The sequence below is a fragment of the Paramisgurnus dabryanus genome, chromosome 1 (assembly GCF_030506205.2).
Source record: "Paramisgurnus dabryanus chromosome 1, PD_genome_1.1, whole genome shotgun sequence".
Lineage (NCBI taxonomy): Eukaryota > Metazoa > Chordata > Actinopteri > Cypriniformes > Cobitidae > Paramisgurnus > Paramisgurnus dabryanus.
In genome coordinates, this window is record NC_133337.1 from 27,370,049 (window position 1) to 27,393,230 (window position 23,182).

A 23,182-nucleotide genomic window follows, 5' to 3' on the forward strand; every position below is an offset into this window, starting at 1 on the left:
GGCTGCATAACAATTAATCGCGACTAATCGTTTGCAGAATACAAGTTTTTATGATGTATATATAAATACACATACATGCACATATAATTTTAGGAAAAAATAAATAAATATAAAAATTTATATACACATGTAATATCTCTTAAAAATATACATGTGCGTGTATTTATATATACATAATTATTATACACAGTGCACACACATATATGATCTAAAAAAAAACTTATTCTGCAAAGATAAGTCGCGATTAATCGTTTTGCAGCCCACTTTCACAAAGAAATAACACACACTCAGTTTTCCACAAGTTAACATTTTTACTTTGCAGTACAGAAATCATTTGAGCCCCATTGGTTCAGCGTTTGTTTAAAACATTGGTGACATTTTTGCACAGGGCCCCGGTCATGTCAATACTGCCATAGACATTTTGGTCCTTTCTAACACATCAGAGCCGTCCTCTGTACGCTCCGAGGTGAGGGAGAAGGCGAGCTCCAACACACACGAGACAAGCAGAATCCAGACTTACAGCTAAGCAGCTTTTCCCATTGACGTGTGATAACCTTCCTGTTTATAGCGGCCTTAAAACCACGCAGAACCCATCAGAAAAGAGATGCAAGACAAAGCTCAAGAAAACACCATCGAAGCACCCGCCCGTCCAACAAGTAGCACAATTTACAGCTAAGGGGGTCAGTTTTCAAATCACATCAATGAATACTGTAAGGTTGGACACAGATTACATCAAATATTTTCTACACCGTGTGTGCTTGATGCTTCTCTTCAAAGTGTAAACGCAGGAATCTGAGATATAGATTGCGAACTAAAGATTCATAACTAGTTTAAGAACAAGTTTAGTAGGAAAATAGAAGAATGCCTTCATGAAAGTTATCCTTTAAGTAGATTTGAGAGAAAAATGTGCTGTTAACCTGCTTGAACTCAAAAGATTGTATTACAATTTTGCAAACTGATCGCATGGGGCTTTAGGAGGTTACGGACCGTCTTCAAAGCAAACACCAATTTTTGAAAATATGGATTTCTTTATAATACCACTTTAATCGGATCATTTGGCATATTCGGATTTAACGTAATAAAAATTACATGATGATATCTGAATAAAGGACGTTTAAACAATCAGTGCAAAATATATCTCGTTTCCTGATTATAAAAAGCAGACTGGCAGACCCCTCTCCCCTTCTCCCCCCGAAAATGCTAAATTTTTGTAACGGTTTACATGAAATTCCTTTATGGGCAAACACTTGGATAACCGAATTGCCCAATTTGCCTTTTTTACATTAGGATTATGATCGTCTGAATATCTGATATTCAAGACCAGCTGGAGCCGGTTTACTGATCAGCGGCGTCTCCGAAGATGTCGTTCTTCTTGCGCTCCATTTCGGCGAAGTCAAACTCTGTGCCCGTCATTCGCTTGTAGATGTCTTTGATGTCGTCGCAGGTGGTTTCAAAGTGGGTTGTGGCATCATAAGAGCGAGAGATGAAGACCTAAGAACCAATAAAAAAACATTTATATGATAGTTCACGACTCTGGTATTACATCAGTGCTTGTTCATCTAAAGCATAGACTATAAAAATGACGAATGACGCGTCACTATTAGGGCCGTCACAATTATGAAATTTGGCTGACGGTTAATTGCCTAATAAATTGTGGCAATTATGATGATAAATTTTTTTATTTAATTCTCATACATTTTTTTCTTCGTTTATGAAATAATTTTCACATATTGTTGTGATTATTTAAATTAAAGGTTTACCTGGCAGTTAATATTTATACACACAACACCTATTTAAAAGTAATCTGATACAGTCTCGTTTATACAGGCGCTGCAGCTCCCCCTTGTGTTTTTAGAGAGATGTGCAATCATTGCAGTGATCTGAAATCATCACGAAGAGATCGAACGATCGCGATGAGACGATTATTTAATCATTGTGACAGCCCTAGTCGCTATAGACTTCCATTGTAATAATATTAAGCCAAAATATCTCAAAAATGGCATCTTGCGCCAATGACATCAATTAGAGTCTGCGCAGTAGTGATTCGCGAGGTTGAGCCGCTGTATTATGGCCACACCCACTTTCCCATCTTTTTTTTAATGTCAACTAATAACAAACACTTAAAAGTACATCAGTGTGATAAGAAATAACTTCAATTAAATAAACCATCATTGGGGAAAATTTGCCTCACATAGAGAGGGCGGGGTTTATTACCTATACTGCCACCAGGGGGCGATCAAAATGTTTTAGCTTTAATTTTTAGAACGCGTGTGTCACGCCTGGTCTTAAGATATAAAGATATACATTATCTTTACCAAAATGAAACTTCCGCTCTTTGTACAACGAACATGCGGTGGCTCACATACTTTGAATCTAAAACACAGAGGAACTACACACTCCATTTGCTTCCTATTGCTTACAATAATGAGGTTGCACTCGGAGCACCTACCTGGCTATCAGATCCCATGTCAGTTGGAGCGTAGAGATCACTAATGCTCACAAACCTAAAGGAAGACAACACATGGTGAAATGACCTTTCTTATCTGATCACATGCTCATCAAAGTAAGCTTCAGATATCAGCGAGCACACACAGACGAAGGCAAACGTACTTCTGCTCAACCGGTTCCAGAAGGTCTAAAGCTGGTTTGATCTCTTTCTCAGGGTCATTGGTTTCCACAGTGGTGCTAATAATGGCCACATATTTACCCTGTCCTGCCACATTATGAGCGTAAGAGATCATGCACACGTAGATGTCTGAAACAAACAAAACAATTATTGTATTCCCAATATATACACATTTGTGGCATTTATCCAAAGCGACACTGCATTCGAAGTACATTTTTAAACCCACAACCTTTGCTAGCAATTGAGTTCATTTATGACTATGCAAATAAGAACTAGCAAAAAGCGTCCTGTGGTTTCCTGTTAAACGTACCATGCTTCCTGTTGACCTGATTCTGAGGAATGATGATCTGGCAGGAGTTGGCGTCGCTGGTGTTCTTGATGGGGTGGTTCATGATGCAGATGACCCTGATCACCTGACCCACCTTGTTCACTCGGTCCATGATGTAACTGGGGTCGCAAATCAGCTGCTTACAGCGTGCAATCTGACCATAAACAATAAACAATGAGCAAATTTCTCACTTCGATTTGAATCAAACTTTACTTCTACCACAGAGACTCACCTCGCCCTCAGATTTGACGCCCACCACTTTGCCGTTCTCTATAACGATCTCCTCGATGGGTTTGTTTAGCATGTAAGTTCCTCCATAAATGGCACTTAATCTACAAATTAAGCATGTAAACATGTAACGTATATTGGGCATTGCATGTCAAACACATGAAGGCTTACAATAATGCGAATTGCTGAATGTAAACAAGTGGTTGGGGAAAACTCACCTGGCGAAGCCTTGAGGCAGCTCTCCCAAGCCATAAAGAGGGTACAAATATGGACTCTTGCCATACCTCGCCAAAGACTCGCTGTACAACTTAATCCTGTTTATCGTCTCCATGCATGGCTGATCCAGGTAGCTGTGTGAAAAACATACCGTTTAGATTTTTGTAAAATTAACTAAAACTTTACAAAAAAAATTAATAAAAATATGTCATTGGTGGTTGTATAGATGATAATTTTTGACATACTCATCTGTGCGGTAGAGAGCGAGAGCATGGCCGGTGAAATCCACAACGTCTTGCCCGAGGTCAAACTTTTTGTACACATCCCGCATGGTGGTCTTTTTGGGGTCCACTCCCTCCAGGGTCTTTGGGTCATTCTCGTCAAAGTTGGCAACAAACACAAGGAACTTCCTGAATCGTCGTTTCTCAAAAAGTCCCATGAGGCCTGAAAAACAATTAGCATATTAAAATAACGCTTTGGGGTCTCCAGCCTTTTTGTGAGCAAGGGCTACCACAATGGATAAAACAATCTGGAGGGCTACTTTTTAGATATAACCTTCTCAAAACTTTATTTTACTTGTTGATTTTATTTTATTTTACTTTACTCATTAGAGGTCAACTGATAGTGGATTTTACCGATACCCAAGTTGGTCCCTACTTGCCGATAACCGATTAATCGGCCGATAACCGATTAATCGGCCGATAACCGATTAATCGGCCGATAACCGATTAATCGGCCGATAACCGATTAATCGGCCGATAACCGATTAATCGGCCGATTACTGTATAAATAATAACACTTAAAGTGAGACAGTGCTGAACTTTATTACAAAACTAATAAAACTACAGTCCTGAACAATGAAAATGTGCTAAATGAAATAAATGTATAAATAAATAAATAAATGAATTATATTAATAATAAACCAGCTGCCTATATATTTTAGGAACCTAACATGCAAGCATTTCTCATTTAGCAAGCAAACATAAAAGAGGAAGTGCAAAACTGTTTTAGATGCCACAATACTTACATTCCAGTATATAATTAATCAAAAAGGAAGCAATGTGGGATGTCTGAAAGCATTCTTCCTCTTAATACCAGACTAAAACATTTTTTCATATGTTTATACAATAAAACACCCAATCCCCAAAGGTGATGAGTGTCCATATCACTCCAGAAATTACTCTACTGCTAAAGTTTGATCATATGACGTACCCTCAAACCGACACTGACCAACAAATAGATTTAAAATGCATCGTTCTCCAATACAAAAGTGTTTACAAGGTACACAATTTACAAGCACGATTTTGCAATGTTTGTGGCATCATATTTGAGTATTTAAAGCATTGCAGAAAGATAATTTCAGAACCGTGTAATGCAGTCAGTTTGGGCCACAAAAAAAATCTGTTAATTGCGTCACAATCGACCTCAGATTTTGCTCCTATTGACTCAAATCAGTAAGGAAAAACGCTGACCTGCTTTACGAATGAACAAGCAGATGAGGATCAAAGAGGGAACAAAGTCATAACCTTGAAAATGTCACTTACTGGATGCCAAAGCTTCGGTCTCTGTGGAGGGCACTTTGTAGATGCTGCCCTTTTTATAGACGAAGCTGCCCTCGATCACTTTGAAGTCCAGGTAGCGCGTCACTTGTGTGATCAGCAGCATACGGACCAGCTGACCTATGGTGAAAAAGATGAAATATGGTCAACTTGAAAAGCTTTTCAGAATTTTCTTTGGCATTATGGAAATACTGTTTTCTGTCGATGATTTGTATATTCGGAAGTGGATGAGAAAACTCCCGAACAACAGAATAGGTGTGACTGAGATATCTGTCAGTGACTGTATGCGTCACTGTGTATTTGGCCTTCTCCTTGGCCCAGATTATAAATTTCAGCACATCATGACAGCGTAAATGTACCAAGTGGAATGTTGTTGCGTCTTACCATTAGCCATTAGAAATTTGGGAATGAGGTCCACGTTCCAGTCGCGGCCTTTACCCATGGACTCGGGAGGGTTGCCTGGAATGCTGAAGCGCTTGTACAACTGCGAACAGATAGAGAAAAATTCATTATCGACCTGAGCTCGATCTAAAAACCTTTTAATCTTCAACCTCATGACCACACAAATTGGGCTTGGCACAGAAGTTTGATTTCGCCATTTTTGGATATACAACACATGCATTTCTCTTGCTTTATCTGCGATCTTGTATTTAGATTTCACTGAGCTCAGCATTGGTATACTGGGATTGCAATCTCTGCAAAACAAGCTATCATGGGAGCATAAAAGCTGCCTACCTCCTGAAATTACCTTAGTGTCAGGAGCGGACCTACAATCCCTAAAATGCTGCATTCATAGTTTTCGAAACAGAGCTCTGCCTTGCACAATGTCCAATTATTTTTGGACATTGTCCAATTATATTCAATGTCATAACTAGTGATACACTGATTTTATTTTTTAGAGATGCACCTATATATATATATATATATATATATATATATATATATATATATATATATATATATATATATATATATATATATATATATATATATATATCAGTGATCGGTAATAGTTAATAAAAGCAATTGTTTACACGATCAGACGATAGTCATGGCAGATATATCACCACTAAACTATCGCTATCGGCATATATCAGTCTGAATAATACAGCTGTGATCTGCCATCTACTTTTTTATATCAAAAGTTTAAAGAAGATCTGTGGGGTCAAGTGTCAAACCGAGTACAGAGACACTTACATCCTCCAGAGGGGTGATGGAGGCGCTCTCTCCTCCATAGTACGAGTTCCTGTCCATGTGCAACACCTTCTTCCCCTTCACGGACATGATCCCAGACAGGATGCATTCCTGGAAAAAACAGGAAACTATTTCAGATATAAGCAGCAAGACTTTTGGTTCAACTGAGGTGGGCATTGTGTAAACGGAAAGCTTATTACATTGTAACTACCAATAGCTTAATTCGTAGAGCACTGCGTTAGCAGCACAAAACATATGGATTCGATTCTCAGGAAACACATACTCACTAAAAAGATGCATTACTGTAGTAAATTTTTTTTACCCGTTTTTAAACAAAGCTTGCATTATTTACTCACGTCTTTTAAACAAGCCGTAGGTAGCACATATTTAAAGTGTTTCAATAGTAGTAAAAAGAAAGTTAAAGGGGAACAGAAACCTCCAGTCTGTTTAACATTACAAGAATTCCACAGCTGGAACCGAGAACTTAACATAGTCTGTTTATCGGTCTAGCAGTAAACTAAAATAATAAAATAAACAAACTGAGCAGGTATCTAATTAAAGGTGCCAAAGAATGCATTGAAATAATGTGCCACACTGATATCTACATAGAAGGTTTGTGGCTTTATTAAGTGCAAAAATGATCCAGAGACCCTACGATTTATCCCCTGAATGAAATGGTCCATTATTACTTTATTTGAATAATAATGTTGAGCTCTGTTCTGATTGGCTGTTTCTCAGAGCAGCTCCTTCAGTAGCTCTGTGTGTGTGTAAACAGATCTTATGTTTCAGTCTGTATCAGATTTTGAGGAATAATTAATTATTTGGAGATTGTTAAAGAGTAACTAAACCCTAATGCAACTTTTTTTAGTTACTGATCTGTAAGAATGATGGTTTATTAGTGCTGTTCATTAATTTTAGTAAGTTTTTTGACATTTGGATATAAACTGTTTCAATACTACAATATATGGTGTAAAAACGTCTGAGTGCTGCCCTCTTCAGGTTGAACGGTGGCTACTGCAGTTTAATTTTCCTATTGGATGTTGGGTCCAAAAAATGACTCTTGACGTAAGCAGGTTCAAGCTCACCACGCCCTTGTTACGATCTCACCACACATTTGGTACGAGCTTAGTTCGTCCCCTCTATCTCTGTTGGGATCTGCCCACTTTTCTTGCATTTTTCAAATATTGCCAGTGGGCGGAGTCAGGGGTTTAGTTACGCTTTAGTTTAGCTCTGACCAGGGGTTTAGTTACGCTTTAATGGACGTTTCTGAGTGTTAAGTTTGTGTTTTTTTAGGATGAACCTGCAAAACGTAACTGTAACGTCAATAGTAGTAACTTCAGCCTAAACGCTAGCATATAGCGTCAACTCAACAGTCACCATTTTTGTTTCTTGTAACAACAAAGTAATTAATTTACTGTGTAATTTAATGTTGGGGCGTACATCTCGACTGTAAGGTCACAGTCTGTTTAAAGTTGAGATTGGCCTGTTTTCCAGCGGTCTTTGCATGCACGAGGTTTACATAAGGAGGAAACAATCGTGTTTGAGGATCACGATATGTCATTACCATGTACACAACTCTTATTATTCATCTATCCCTACGTAAATACAGTTTTACATTCCAGGGCACCTTTAAAAAGAAGAGAATACACAAAATGACAATCTTCTGCAAACAAGATTTTGAATAACACACAATATGACAAACTTTTAACCCTATGGGTGGAGCCACTGAATAAATACAAATAATCGTGAAATTATTTACACGAACGCCACAGGGCCATTCAGTCTGGTATTAAAGACAGACCTGTTGAGTGTTTTGAATGTTTCTTAAAATCAACTCCAGGTTTAGATTACGCCCCATTTCAAGGTTGGAATTTTGGAAGAGTCTGAACCGTTCTTTCTTTTCACTGGCCGTAATAAAAAACTTCACATCATGTCATGGAGTGGACTTTACACGCAATGCACGGCACTAAACAACACAGCACTCTAAGCGATTAACAACATCATCTCTTTAGCCTGCAAGCAGCAATGTTGTTTTTCTCATTATCTAAATAATATCAGCAGGAGCTCAAGCTCTAGTTAACCCAAAGCTATTAAACGTAATTATATTAGCAAATAAAGATGCAGTTTTAACCATCCCTCTGTCTACGATTGACTTTGAGGACATAGTCCAAACCACCCTTAACCAAGCCCAAACCCTGACTAGCAACTACAGGAAGAATCTCATCTTTCGATCTGTTACAAGCCAAGACAGTGGTTAAAAAGACATTTGGGCCTCTGAGGATAAAAAAGTGCTGTTTTTCACTTTAAAGAAGCCAATTTCTCACGCCAACGCTTTAGACAAAATCAATGTCCATAATGATCATGACTCAACTTGAAAACCCGGTCTTGGCTCAATTGAAGGGACCACCAAGAAAAATGCCACAGAAAGGATGAGGAAAACTGTATACTGAGTTTTTACACACACACAAACTTACTCGCACAGTCGAACGCACAGCCTTGCAAAGTTTACTTGTTTACTAATTTGATTTGTACGCACACACATAAGTGCTCGACGCATGCCAATTGCTAGGGATGGCTAACGATTAATCGCAATTAATCTATAGCAGAATAAAAGTGTTTGTTTACATATGTGTTAAATGCACACACATGCATGTATATATTTAAGAAATGTTAACATGTGTATATACATTTGTACATTTATTTATAATTTATATTATACATAAATAAATAAATAAAATTTCTAAAAATTATTCATGCATGTGCTAGGGGTTGAACCAACTAGTCGACCTTAATGCAATGTCATGACGCTTTAAGCCTGACGTCGACTAGTCAAGTTGATCACTATACTTTTTTGATTTATTGTTGCATTGTTAACATTAAGTTGCAACATAGGAGCTGTATAATTTTAGCATTGTAGTGATGCACCGATGTATCGGCCGCCGATATTTATCGGCCGATGTTTGATGAATATTTTAATATCGGCATATTTTAATATCGGTATCGGACAGAAGTTGTCCGTTTAAATCGGTATTGGTATCGGCTCAAAAAAATCCTATCGGTGCATCCCTATAGCATTGTTATTAATGTTCTGCTAATAAATTGTGGCATGTTGCAAAGCAGTCCCATCTCTTGTGTTTTGAATGATTGACATCAACGACTAGTCGAGGTCAACTCGACTTTGATATCATAACAGTCGACTTTAAATAATTTGAAGTCGTTCAACCCCTAGCATGTGCGCATATTTATATATACATAATTATTATACACAGTTGAGTTCACACATGATGTAAACAAACACTTTTATTCTGCTATAGATTAATCGCGATTAATTGTCAGCCATCCCCAACAATTTTTGACAAATTGCAAAAACGATCCTATACGTAGTGCATACTCCTGTATGCGCGTGCATGACCTGCATGCTATTCTCATGACAAAATCTGCCTTGTACGTAAAAACTGAAGTAACAGTCCCTTCTGCATGCCTACTCTGTGAAATCAAGTCTGTAGAAATGACAGTATTACTGGGTATTAGTGGCAACTAGCTGCCAGTAACTTACGGTAGATTTTACATTTATGTTATTTACTGGCAACAACGTTAAATGAACATAAAACATTTTCAAGGCCTTCCAAGAGCTCATACAACTCTGCCAGCCAAACATGAATGGTATTGCTTTTTATTTTGACAGAAACCATTAACCATTCTGTCAAACTGTTTGACACTTCTCCCATGCTGTTTCCCATGAAATCCCTTTGCATTTTGACTCCAGTCCAGCCACAAGCTTCAAAGATCCAGTCTATTTGATCTCCCTTTTGTCTTTAATCTTCACTGTAGATGAATACCAATACTGCCAGAATAATAATATTTGTTCATTTTTACTCTTGTGGGCTCTTAACTTCAAGCCATTAGACCAGGCAGCTCTGCCTCTTATGCAATAAGCCATGTAATACCAGAGCTATACTACGTTTAGGGGAGTATGGCTTCAGGAATTCCTCATAAAAAGCCGAGATTAGAGCAGTGTTGCTCATTCGTGGTGCTCATACCACCCCCTATAACAGGTTTACCATTCCTGTCTGTTTTGCAGAACTAAATATAAGATGTTAGTCTCAGTTCCTCAGAGAGAGGCGGGCCAACGCCTTTCTGTTTTTTTACTAATAGCACCATGCAGTCTTTCACAAAGAGCACATTTACTCCTGGTACTATGATGTGTTTTGGTAACTCGGATCACAAGTGGACGTGGAGTGTTTCAATCCGTGTCTTTCATCCCCTTTCGACTGCTTCTGTCCTGCTTACTTTTAGAGGATGGCCCATGGGCGTGTCCCTCTACTTTGGATTAAATGCGAAATGATGGGTTTATATAGACGCGCAATAATATTATGTCCGAATAACGCTGCTTGTGTTGTTATAAAACATGCTGTACGGGTTGATCAAAAATGAGCAGGTGCCTGCAGTCACCCGCAGTTACGAGTCATCCAAAAATATTTTTAATGATATTCGGATTGCACTTGGTCAAAACTTTTGTAATTTATATAATTTACAATAATATAAAGAACACCCTAAAGCAACTAGTTCCTACATCTATGCGGCAATGACGCAACGATGAGAATTTACTACTTTAAAAAAAAAAATGCAGGCCAGGAAGCGGGTCAGGTACAATATTTTTTTTGCGACCGAGTTGCGGGCGAGTTGTTTGAAATGTTGGTCAGGTTGTTAATACATTGACCCGCGCATTTACACTATTAAAGCAAATCTGACGAATGCAATTTCGATTACATCTGAATAGAGGTATGAATCGTTTGGACCCGCATGATTCAATTCAGAATCAATTCTTAGAGTCCCGATTCTATTCAGAATAGAATCAGAATCGTTTCTCGACTTACTAATTAGCATTTTTGTGACATCAGTAAAACTGAAAGTTGTTTGCGCTCAAAGTGAGCACTTTTGCTACTAGTCTCTGAACTGTCATATACAGTATTTGATGCAGTTAAGTGCTCAATAAATACATTTTTATTTACATGTATGTTCTTTTTTCGGATGTCAGACATTAAAACCAATAAAATACAGTGACTCATTAATTTTACTTCATCTTCCGTCCACTTGCAAGCCGATTGACCAAAACGTCATTCTTAAGGGGGGGGGGGGGGGTCGCAAATGGATGCTCAGTGCCGCGTTGAGTCGCGTCTAGGACAATGATTTATGATTTGTCTAACGATTTGGGACAAATATATTTAATGTTAAACTATGTGAGTGGCGCGATAAGGATTTGAGCAACTTCCTGAGTCGTAGCTGGGCGCAGCGGACAGGCGCCACCTGTTGGCGTCTGTGTGTGTATACTCATAGAAAACAATGTGTTCGATTCTTTTAGAACGGCGTGGCGCTGAGCAGCGCGTCCAGTGTGCGATCCCCTTTAACGGCATATGTTAATAGCAGGTCTTAACATGGCCAAAATGTCCTGTTATCTTCCCAGACTTCCTGTGTTAAATAAATGAAGTTATAAAAGGTGTAATCATCTCATTTCATTTCCTAGGCCATAAAAAAGTGCACAATAAATATCTTATACAAACAGTGACAGAAGTATATTTACCTTTTTACATTTAACAGACGCTTTACCCAAACCGTCTTACAGTGCATCACAAGATATACATTTTATCATTATGTACGTTCCTTGGGATTGAACCCACAACCTTTTGCTAAAGCAATGTTCTGCATGTTTGCAATATATACATTTATACTCAAAAGGGCTAAATATGAAAATGTGAACTTCAATCTAACATTTGGACTTTTAGAAGCAACTCATTTAGGGACAGTCCCATAAAATAAATGCAATACAAAGTACAGACACAGCCAGGAATAATTCTCATCACGGGTTTTTCCTGTCATGCTTGATCTATAACCTCTAGCTAAAGATTTACATGCCACAGTCATGCATGCTCTAGACAATGTTATTTTATGTAAAGAGGATATATAGGTTATTACGTACAAGCAATTAGTGTTGCAAAAATACATTGTGCTCCTGTATAGGTCAATGGTAAAGCATTGCAGTAGCAACACTAAAGATCATGGGTTCGATCCAAAATGTATCAATTGTAATGCAATGCATGCTTTGCATAAAAGCGTCTGAAAGATGCATAAATATGAAACATGCAACTTACTTCCATAACTGTTTGTAAACTTAAACTAGTTTCTTATTAGATCAAAAGGACAAGCTAGCCTTTTACTTGACATGGATTAAAGTAATGAGGATTTTGCTTGTTTTGAGGGTGTGGTTGTTTACTGACCTATATTGGTGAAAAGAGTCAAAGCTGGGCAGGACACTACTCTGGCATTTCATTTTAAAGAAACGAAATGAAATAACCCTCCACCCTTAAAATAACTATGAAGTCAGCCTTATTGACTTAGCAACACCCTAACATTTCATAAAGCTCACCGAAATCAAGTTTAAAAGCTAAGTAGTGACACATCAAGTAACATTTTAATGTTTAGAAAACATATTTAATACGCATTTCGTCATTATTTAATAGTCGCAGACTTAAACCAGGCTGTCTGGTTGGCGCTGTCAAACGTGAACGCTTCACTACAAGCAAGCTATCGGAATATGAATATAACAAAACTAAAATTCACACAGCAATCACTTTACCATACTGACATAAAATTAAATTTAAATGTGCTAGCAAACGAGCCTAAGGTGTGCACAAAACACGGTAAAATTCGCACGCGAGGCCTGCGAAAACAACGTTAACGTTAGCTGCACCACTGGGCGCCAGCGGCTAACAGCATTTAGCACTGATGCTAAAGTTAGCACACTGGCTAATTAACATCCCATAGAGTTAAAATGTATTAGCGCGATGCTAAAATTAGCATGGTAAAAATTAGCATGCTAAACTGAACACAGCACCGCCTAGCAAGACCGAAACAGGCTGTGGCTGTGCATTTTGTGCTGTCACAAACCATTAACGCAAAGCGTATTCGAGTTACAAAATATCTTATTCACAAATCAGATACCGTTAGCCCAGTTCCCAACACGATCACGTCGTATTCTTCATTCATTGTTCCTCGTCTTTAATCCCCTTTTCCTGTGCGTAGGGCCGAAGAAAATGGAGATCTTGCAAAGCTGGAAATGAAAGAAGTGCGCTGTCACGTCACCCCAGTAGGCGTGGTGGGGAGTAAGAAGGTTGAAGACGTTGTTCTCTTTCTGAGTCACGATTGGTAGAATGTTTTGTCAATCACCCGGCTCATTGAGGGGGCGGTACTCCGCCCTTCTGCTAGCCAGCGCTCAGCTGTTTATCTTGACATCGCTTCCCAGTATGGTTTGTATCTACGGTACTTTTTAAGGTCCATATTATTGCATCATGCTGTGGTTTGCTTTTTATAATGAACACCAAACAGATGCATTTATATTTGGACAAATCCTTTGAGTGTTGCACGATATCTACAATATGTACAACATTTTCATTTGGGCGTTGCAAAGAAATATTTGTATTGCTTCTGTGTACAAAGTAAATGTACAAAATACTGATTTGGGGGTAAATATATATTTGAAACATGCATTTTTCATTTTGGTGAACTCTTTAATAAAATACAAGCTTACTACTTAATATGCTTTGACAGAGCTAGATTATGTTTAGAGTGTAAAATAAACAAAAAATTATGTAAAGGTATTCATTTAATTATCCAGAAGGCTATAAAGTTTAGACACATAAGTTTGCCACACCAGTTGCATAAAAGTTGCAGTTATTTTTATTTATTCATGGCACTTTACATTTGAGACTTTCAAAGACTTATATGATGTTAGGTTTTTTGGCATACTGTCTGGCTGTATTGCCTGTATTGTCTTTGGTGTCTGGCAGTCCCATCTGTAGTAGCGTCCTCACAGTCTCTGCATGCTGGCCGATGCATGCCATGTGTAGCGCTGTAAAACAGACAAAAATGTTTGTACTTTGCTTTACTTTGAATTTTTCAATTAGCTAACATGAAGTATTGTGAAACACAGCATAAAATGTCTTACCCGATCTTCCTTTTGTATCTCTTGCATGAAGATCTGCACCAAGGCCAAGCAGATTTTTTATAGTGTCTGTGTGACCTTCCTGAAAAGTGTTGAGATGAAATGAGTATTTTTAACACTTTACTGTTCTTTATGTATAATGCAATGGGATATTTATGTGTCACCTTAGCAGCATAGTGCAGTGCAGTCAACTCCAGTTTTGTAGCTCGTGTGTTTACATCGATTCCTAGATTATGCACAAGAAATGACAGTGCATCATCCTGAGCAGTTACAGAGGCCTGGTGCAAAGGCTGCGCTCCGAGCACATCAACCGCTGTGGCAGATGCCTATGCACATCCATAAACAGACATATTAAACACCTATTTGCCCTCAAAATACTCATATACAGGGTGCAATTTAGATGCAAGAGTATAAAGTCCAGAGGGGGGAATAGTCCCCCTATCCCCCCCTCTGGACTTTATATTCTGGCATCTAACAGGCAAAATAAAGATAATTTAATATAAGTCAAAATGCTGTCACGCTATAGTGCAAACTATATTTTTCACAAATTGCACCCTTCTCATATATATTAGTATTGTGTCTGTGCCTTACTTTGTGGTTCTCAAGAAGCAATTTAGCAATAGCTATGTGTCCATTCCTAATGGCATCCATAAATGGTGTGACTCCGCAACTATCCTTTTCATCAGGCTCATAGGAACACCTGAAATAGTATGAAAACAGCATTAGCAACATGAAAATGGATTCTGGATTACAAGACTCGCATGCATATATTCAAATGCATGTTACCTCTCAAGCAGAATCCTAACTGCATTCTCACAGCCGTGCAAAGCTAGAAACAGAGACGTCATAACTTTATACATAAGCATGTGACACTAACATAAAAGTCTGAACTATCACAGTTCATCTACCAGCAGTGTGGAGAGGTGTCCTTCCAGTTTTACTCTTTGTCTTCCAGACCTCAGGTTTGCCCAGTAGGAGGTGCTGTATGATGACTGGATCTCCTTCTCTGCATGCGATGTGGAATGAGTTCCACCCGTCCTTATTCTGTACCGATGGGTCGGCACCGTGGTCCAGAAGCTCCGAAATGACGTCAAGGTTCCGTCGGGTGCAGGCCATCATGAGAGGAGTCCTAAAGAGGGTGGCCAGTGTTTAATGTGCACGTGTTATAAGTGTTGTGTGTGCAGAGTTGTAGTGCACTGAAAACCAGTGTTTGAATTATGTCAAAGATTATGGGGGTCCCCTAGCTAAGCCTCCTCATCATTACCCGGATCAACATTTTCATCAAAGAAACCAAAAATTACCCTTAACTTAAACCCTATCCATTTTTTACTCCTTAAATTATTGTGAAATAATAGTTTGAGAATAATTTTTTAAAAGCCCCTAACCCAATTCTAAATCTAACAATCTGTCAATTCCTCCAGAAAACAGCGTGAGGCACACTTGAGAGTTTACATTTATTTCAAATAGAAATCTTGTGGATTAGTTTATTGTGAAATTGGGACAAATAATGGACAGTGTCGCTTTGTGGCAGCACAGCACCAGAAATTAAAAACTATTGATAATTTAATAATAATTTAAATTAAATAATTATTTAATAATTTTTAATAATTTAAATTAAATAATTATTAAATAATAATTTAAATGAATGTACTATTTTAATTTTAATAAAAACCACCAGGGGACCCCCTATAAAGCACAAACATATAAATTGGGGGGACCCCTGGTTTTTATTAAAATTAAAATACTAAATGAATTTAAAATTCTTGTGCTGCGCTGCGACAAAGCACAACTGTCCATTATTTGTCCCAATGCTTATAAGAGGTCCGGGACCACCCCAGCCCCCCCCAACAATTTGGACACTGCTGACAAAAACTCCTTAAAAATGGAATATTTATGCTTATTATATTGATTACATTCAAGGTTAACATTTAAGGTATACATTTCAGTATGTTGTTTGTCCCTGTGAATCAAACCCACCACATTTATGGTGCTAACGCAACTCTTTACCTTTTCAGAAACAACGGCATTAAATTTGCCTAATTGATGAATTATTAAACAAAGGCTTTGAAAATAATAATACATTCAGTACTGAATTATGAACTCGGTTGCTACATACACGAAACAAAAAAGAAATATTGAACAAAAAACTTTTCCTTCGAGCCGGATTCGAACCAGCGACCTAAGGATGACAGTGTTGAACCTCTACAGTCCTCCGCTCTACCAACTGAGCTATCGAAGGCGTTGGGAAACTGCAAGCATCCTAGCCTCATATTCCCTTACATAACGTTACACATGCCTTCCATAGCCCACATTTTTCAACACATACTTTAATATATCACAAGTTTCCCAACGTACCAGTCTGCTTTCTTCAAACTGTCTATTTTTGCACCTCTAGCAATGAGATATCGCACAGATTCATAATGACTCATGGAGGAAGCCTCGTGCAAAGCTCTCTTGTAGTCGTTGTTGTACACTTCAATGTCCATGTTTAACTCCTCTACTAGATAACGCAAAATGTCCATATGTCCATATCTGGCAGCATAGTGCAATAAAGTATCTCCCGATTTTCCAAAATGAGTATAGATAATAGACTGCTTGTTAGCATGTTCACTGAGTTGCTGTCTAACTGTGCACAGATCTCCGTGTTGAATTGCTTTGATTAAATGCTTTAGTGTGCTTTCATTCTCCATTTAGTTTAAAAAGAGAATGCTAAACAAAGCGCATTAAATGTCTAAAAAGTGCAGAAACCTTTAGTATGATTATAATATTTGAAGGAGTACGAGCATTAACGAGAAGCTTCAAAATAAAAGTCCAATTGTTGTCATTTTAAAAAAGTAATTTGAATTGGACGAATGATAGGGAGATAGATATAGATAACGTCTTCCGTCCTCCATTTAGTTTAAACAGAGAATGCTAAACAAAGCGCATTAAATGTCTAAAGAGGGCAGAAAGTCCTCCAGTATGATTATAATATTTGAAGGAGTACGAGCATTAACGAGAAGCTTCAAAATAAAAGTCATTTGGTCGTCATTTTAAAATAGAAATCTGAACTGGATGAATGATTGGGGGATAGATAGATAAAGTCTTCCGTCCTCCATTTGGTTTAAATAAGGAATGCTAAACAAAGCGCATTAAATGTCTAAAAAGAGATTAAACCTCCGGTATGATTACAATATTTGAAGAAGAGCATTAAAGAGAAGCTTCAAAATAAAAGTCAAATTTGTGTCATTTTAAAATAAAAATTTGAATTGGACGAATGATAGAGAGATAGATATAGTCTTACGTCCTCCATTTAGTTTAAATAAAGAATTCTAAACAAGACGCACTAAATGTTAACAATGCCCAAGAAATAGCATCCATAACAATGAGGCTTCAAAATAAAAGTCCCATAATTATAATTTTAAAGGGGACATATCTTAAAAATCAGACTTTTTCCATGTTTAAGCGCTATAATTGTGTCCACAGGGCTTCTATTAATCTAGAAAATGTGTAAAAGAACAACCCAGTAACTTGATAAACCATTTTCGGCAGGCATGTAAAAAAGGACATTGAAATTTGGCACTGCCATTTAGTGCAGAGATCAGCTTATTTGCATTTAAAAGGACACACCCCAAAATGGCACATTTTTGCTCATACATACAAAGTTGCAATTTTAACATCATGTTATAATAAAGTAATAAATAATAAATCTATAATAAATCTATTATGGTATTTTGAGCAAGAACGTAACATACATACTCTGGGGACACCAATGATTTATTTTAAATTTTTTAAAAGTCTTGTGAAAGTCCCCTTTAAAATGGAATTAGATGGATAATAGACGGACAGACAGATATAGGGATATGAATAGTGTTTACAAAATAAGTATGTGATAAATGGACACATAGATAATGGATAGAAGAATAGATGGATAGATAGAAGTGTTTACAAAATAATTCACCTCCAGGAGAATTTTACATATATTATTTAATATTTAGATTTAGGGCAATAGCCTTTTATTACAGCACAATTTGCATAATTTATCAATACCGTTTGTGTACAACCACAAAAACCATGACAGTTAATTTTTTTATCAGTTTACATTGAGTGGAAAACCAGACAGATTATACAAGCATATCTTTGTACAGTCAGCATACATATCCGATTGACTTTTCGTCATTTTTTATTCTGTCTGTAAATAGAATCTGGACACAAAAATAGTATGAACAAACCACCAACAAAACATGCAACATCCAAAGTGAAAACACCACACGTTTCCTGATTCTACTCGAGTCAGCATAAGGTCAGCTTCTGTTCTTTATTATTATACATGGTTAAATTTGTGTCTGTTGTGCAGATCAAGTCCAGTTCATCAGAGGCTTGTATGGGAAAAGCTTTTACTCTAGTGCATGTACAACATGTAACACACAGATCAATTCACAATCGCTCTGTACCTTTCCCCACACACGTGCTCTTTGTTGAACCACAAAACTTATTGAAGATCCTATCTGTACAAAAGAAAACTATTTTATTTACATGGCTTTTTATTGAATTATTTTTTTTGGGGTGAACGTGAGATTCGAGCATGCTCTGATTATTCAAAGGAGGCTGCATTGATTACAATGAATAAATGATTATTTGTTCAAATGACAGATTTTTATATATGCATTAATCGCATCTAACTATAAACATAAAAATGAATAACACACATTCTGGCAGGTCAGAATATATAGTGAAAGCTGAGCATTTTTATAGCTAGTGCATTGAGTAAACACAGATAGCTTGTATTTCTAGACACTGTGGTTGGACGGTTGCAGTGGCCTATGACGAACACAACATGACTAGTCTGCTATGGTCACATTTATGTACACTTAAATAACTAGCGTATAATATCACCTTTTCATTTTTACTCATTGTTACATGAACTCAAAAAAGCAAAAAAATCAAACAAGTATTAAGCAAAAGATACAACCAAATATATAAAAACAAACAATATTCATCAAGTGAAAAAAGCATACAAAAATAAAAAAGAGTCCTTATTCATGTTTTCGGACCGCTTAATGATAGATGCGTTTTAAATTGCATAGAATAACATACACAGAACCTGTGGATTTTGGTAGTTTGGCACAGGTTAAATGTTTAAGACTAAAACTTATATTTAGGTCTCAAACCCTTAACCTTGGATAATTATGAGAGATTTTGATGTTGCCTGACATGGAAAAGCTATACTGAGTCTTCTGGGTTATGTGTTATTTAAAAGCATAAAATCAAACAAACAAAAAATCACAATAATGGCATTGCATGGTGAAGTGGCCACACAGTTTGTAAAGTATGAGATTAAGTGCTCAGCATCTTTCAAATATGTAAACTAAAACTAAAATCATTGCAGCTATCCACAATAATTGATTAAATTAAATGAATAAATTGTGATGTCATCACCCTGATCCTCATTGTTATCGCCCTTGATCTAAGCATCATGCCGTTGAGATCAAAGATCAGCCAATAACATTTACTGTACGTATTACAAGGCTATTCACAAATGCCTCATCAAAACCTGAGTGTTTAAGAGTTTGTTTTATAATAAAACATAATTGTATCAGATATATGAGATATATTTAAACTCAAAACCTTGAGTAACCAAGAGTGTGTCGTGTATTACCGTGTATGTTCGACAGTAATGAATGAATGCCTATTTTTAATTAAAAAGCTACCAGCCACTACATTCTTAAGATGCTAAACACGAAGTGCAAATCATGTACTGTAACATTTCAACCGATGCTTCGAATTAGAGATTGATACGCATATGCTGTCACATTCATCAAATGAGATAACAAACGAACAGGTCTTTTCGATTTCCTATCAGTTTCTTACGATCCTATTAATTTCCCACAATGCACTGTTTTTAGCTCAGCAGGACAAAAGAGACTTTATTTGAACTTTTATGGATTAGTTGTATCACACAGAAAACGTCTTCTGTGATCTTAAAGGATGAATTACCATACTAGCACAACGTATCATCACAACACCCAATAAATCATATTTCATTCATTTATATCCATCTATATAATATACCATAAAATACTCTTCTAGACCATTTATAATATGATTTAAATATCTGTTCTGTCAAAAAAGAAAAGAATGATACATATTACGAATGCACCGATACAAAATGGCTGAAATCCGATTACTTACTCTACCGATAACGAAACAAACCGATAATTTTGCTTTTTACTCCGAGTTCTGATGTATTTTTTCCGCCAGGATATAATCTCCCCCGATCATTGGCTTTTTTAAAACAACCATCCAACACCGATTATATCGGACAATAACGATTATAAACCGATATATCGGTGCATCCGTGATAAATATCTTAAACTAAATTAATCTCTATCATATAAAAATAACATATATGATATCTGTCTTTATCCGTCATCTGTAAATAATGACAATTATAATTTCTTATATCATTTGATGCACAAACAATTGACTTTGCTCCACAAGTCAAATAATAATATGAACAAATAGTTAAACTTTCATTCTAGCATCTAACTCCCTATTGTAGCTCAATTCATAAACATAAGTTTAAATTAAAGTGTAAGTGCGATTGTGAAAAAAGTATGCTTTTATATAAACGTGGTCTACGCACACACACGTTATGGTCAGTTCTGCACCTGCAAGAGGGTTTTCTAACTCTCAGATCAGATCACCTTCTGGTAAACACTGTTATACACCTGTTTCTCCATGTCTTGGGTTAACACAATCACACGTGCCTGTGCAACTGAGTAGCCAAGTCCGTCCCTGTGTCGGCCCTCGAAATTCAACCTTAAGTTTAGTCCCGAAGAGTTTAGCGGAGATGTGAGACTCCGCTTCCCGGTCCGGTTCTTCTTACGCCTCATCCACACGCCGTGTTTAGGAGTGGATCTGAGCTGTGCTGGCCAGCAGCTTGTGCCAGCTCACCACCCGTTTCCGCAGGTCCACCTTATCCAGCCACACGTAGGCCTCGCCGATCAGGGTCTTCTTTACGAACTTGCCACCGTTTGAAACCAGAAACAGCTGGGGGGATAAGAATCACATGTTTGATGTGGGGGTAATTAAAACACTCCTATGTAGTGTGGAGCGCCCTCTGGTGGAGGAGCATTGCTTTACTTGACTATACTGAACGTACCTGAATAGAATGACCAGTTGGGTTCATGCAGAAGCGAAAGGTTTCGTTGAAAGACGGCTCTCTATCGTGACGACACACCCTGGTCTTCTTTTTGATGATCCTCTTCTGGGTGGCCACATTTACCACATAGAGCTTCACATACAGGTCTGTGAAAACCATTAGCGAATAACCATTAACCATTAGTTTTTAATGTATGCAAATATGTGTATGCAAACACACATCTGCATATGTTTAAACTTATTTTTGAAGAGCTAAGTGCTAAGAAAAAATTGTTAAAATTGGTCCCACCCTGTCACTAGTGCTATACCCTTAAAAAATTTCCTATATGAACCATTTAGTTATAAGATATTTATACATTTGGTACCAGTATGTACTTGTGAGGTACTAATAACTCTTTGATAATAATATGTATCTCTGAGGTATTAATATGGTGCAAAGGTGTACGTTTTCAAAGGGTACTGCCCCAGTGACAGCTAGGGACCATTGTCGCCCATTTGTTTCTGCATAAGATCAGACATCTTGATACCTGGTAAGTGGTCCGGAGACTTGAATTTGTAGGTGATGTTCCTGCACTGTAGGATCTCAAGCACCAAGTGTTCTCCTTCTGTTTTCATCTCCTTTTTTAGGGCGATCTTGATCTCCCCCACCACCTGAGTTTTACCTAAAACACACACAACAACTGTCAATCTCAATATTTCAAAGTCTAAGTCAAGTCAACATTTACAGTAGGCTACTGTAGTTAAAGTAGTAGTTTGAAAATCTAGTTGTATCAGTGGATAAATAAAATGGCAACACTTTACAATAAGTTAACTATGGACATTAACCTTTATTAACAAAGATTATTAAATGCTGAGATTATTATATTGTTCGTTGTTTGTTCATGTTAGCATTTACTAAACCTTATTGTAAAGGGTTACCAATAAAATAATTAGGGGTGTAAGAAAATGCTGATACATATGTCAGTATCATGAAATTTAGTTTGGCAATACTTTACAGATTCTTAAAAATGCAATATCAATATATATTTTTATCAAATTTTTAAATCTCGACTACAAGATAGCATTTTTTCTTATCTATAAATGTATCATAGACTGTAAAAAAGATGGACGACGCGACGTCGCCTCCCACCATTGTAATGAATTGAAGCCAAAAATGTCCGACCACGGTCGCCGCCATGTTACGTAAAAACGTCAGTTTGGAGCCAAGGCATGCGCAGAAGGAATCGTCCGTGGTATCAAACTTCCGCCCAAACGCTCACGCGACCAATTGAACCACGCCAATCATAATGACACGCCCCGTTTCTATAGCATTAAATTACTAGCTAAAATGAAACTTACCACAATAACGAACACTTGAACATATATCAGCGTGACAACAACTACTTGAAAGGACCAAAACCATCTTTCGGAAGACTTTATTGGAAGTGTAAATATTTTTTTTATTTAGATAAGAGTCCCATTCGTTTGAATGGAGAGGGCGGGGTTTATGACTTGTACTGCAGCCAGCCACCGGGGGGCGATCAAAGAGCCAGAGGCTTCACTTTTCAAGGCTTATGAGGCACACCCGAAATGTATACAGTGACAGGAAGTACTAACATAGGGGTGCGCCACAAATTTTTTTAGCTAAGGTTTGCATATGTGTTCGCAATCACAGCTTTCCTTAAATTATATCCTAGGAAATCCCCAAATCTATTTTCTTGCTTTACAGTAACGCAATTTATCGCAACAAATTGCAGCACAATGTATCGTAATACGTAGCCCGAAAAACAATACTGTCTTATTCAATTTCAGTTAATTTTCCTGATCGACAATCGGAGCTTGTTAACCATTAACTGATAAGATTTAATATAAAATTGTCATTGAGTAAAAATACAATTGATGGTTGTCTG

General features: G+C 37.3%; 3 protein-coding genes and 1 non-coding gene across 9 annotated transcripts in view; all 4 read right to left on the reverse strand.

Moving 5' to 3' along the window:
* Positions 1-291: 291 nt before the first annotated feature.
* On the reverse strand, positions 292-13,300 carry gdi2 (GDP dissociation inhibitor 2). Its single transcript, XM_065285086.2, has 11 exons — positions 13,151-13,300; positions 6,155-6,262; positions 5,342-5,441; positions 4,943-5,077; positions 3,644-3,842; positions 3,401-3,532; positions 3,187-3,286; positions 2,937-3,108; positions 2,611-2,755; positions 2,450-2,504; positions 292-1,491 (listed from the first exon to the last, which is right to left on the reverse strand). The coding sequence occupies exons 1-11, from the start codon at positions 13,193-13,195 to the stop codon at positions 1,336-1,338; spliced, it is 1,347 nt and encodes a 448-aa protein (XP_065141158.1). The 5' UTR covers positions 13,196-13,300; the 3' UTR covers positions 292-1,335.
* Positions 13,301-13,867: 567 nt separating this feature from the next.
* Positions 13,868-17,318, reverse strand: ankrd16 (ankyrin repeat domain 16). The gene is made up of 7 exons (XM_065290128.2): positions 16,506-17,318; positions 15,059-15,279; positions 14,937-14,979; positions 14,742-14,850; positions 14,315-14,476; positions 14,154-14,232; positions 13,868-14,057 (listed from the first exon to the last, which is right to left on the reverse strand). Exons 1-7 carry the CDS (start codon positions 16,838-16,840, stop codon positions 13,927-13,929), a joined length of 1,080 nt encoding a protein of 359 aa, XP_065146200.1. The 5' UTR covers positions 16,841-17,318; the 3' UTR covers positions 13,868-13,926.
* Positions 16,302-16,389, reverse strand: trnay-gua (transfer RNA tyrosine (anticodon GUA)). The gene is given in 2 exon segments: positions 16,302-16,337; positions 16,353-16,389. It is a non-coding gene; the product is annotated as a tRNA-Tyr (tRNA).
* A 780-nt stretch (positions 17,319-18,098) lies between the features above and the next one.
* pcloa (piccolo presynaptic cytomatrix protein a) overlaps positions 18,099-23,182 on the reverse strand; it is a 65,140-nt gene continuing 60,056 nt past the window's right edge. For all 6 annotated transcript variants that reach the window (XM_073814360.1, XM_073814362.1, XM_073814366.1 and 3 more), the window contains 3 exons: positions 21,821-21,955; positions 21,295-21,440; positions 18,099-21,182 (listed from right to left, as the gene is read on the reverse strand). In XM_073814360.1, coding sequence (XP_073670461.1) covers positions 21,039-21,182; positions 21,295-21,440; positions 21,821-21,955 — 425 coding nt within the window. In that variant the 3' untranslated portion in view covers positions 18,099-21,038. The remainder of the gene's footprint in view (positions 21,183-21,294; positions 21,441-21,820; positions 21,956-23,182) is intronic.

Excerpts from the sequence above, each read along its gene's own strand:
- gdi2 (XM_065285086.2), bottom strand. The coding sequence starts at position 13,195 with ATGAATGAAGAATACGACGTGATCGTGTTGGGAACTGGGCTAACG. Across the intron at positions 3,843-4,942 it reads GACCGAAGCTTTGGCATCCA|GCCTCATGGGACTTTTTGAG; the intron begins GTAAGTGACATT and ends ATTGTTTTTCAG. Across the intron at positions 2,505-2,610 it reads CTGGAACCGGTTGAGCAGAA|GTTTGTGAGCATTAGTGATC; the intron begins GTACGTTTGCCT and ends GTCTTCCTTTAG.
- ankrd16 (XM_065290128.2), bottom strand. The coding sequence starts at position 16,840 with ATGGAGAATGAAAGCACACTAAAGCATTTAATCAAAGCAATTCAACAC. Across the intron at positions 15,280-16,505 it reads AGTTTGAAGAAAGCAGACTG|GACTCCTCTCATGATGGCCT; the intron begins GTACGTTGGGAA and ends CACCCTCTTTAG. Across the intron at positions 14,851-14,936 it reads GTTAGGATTCTGCTTGAGAG|GTGTTCCTATGAGCCTGATG; the intron begins GTAACATGCATT and ends ATACTATTTCAG.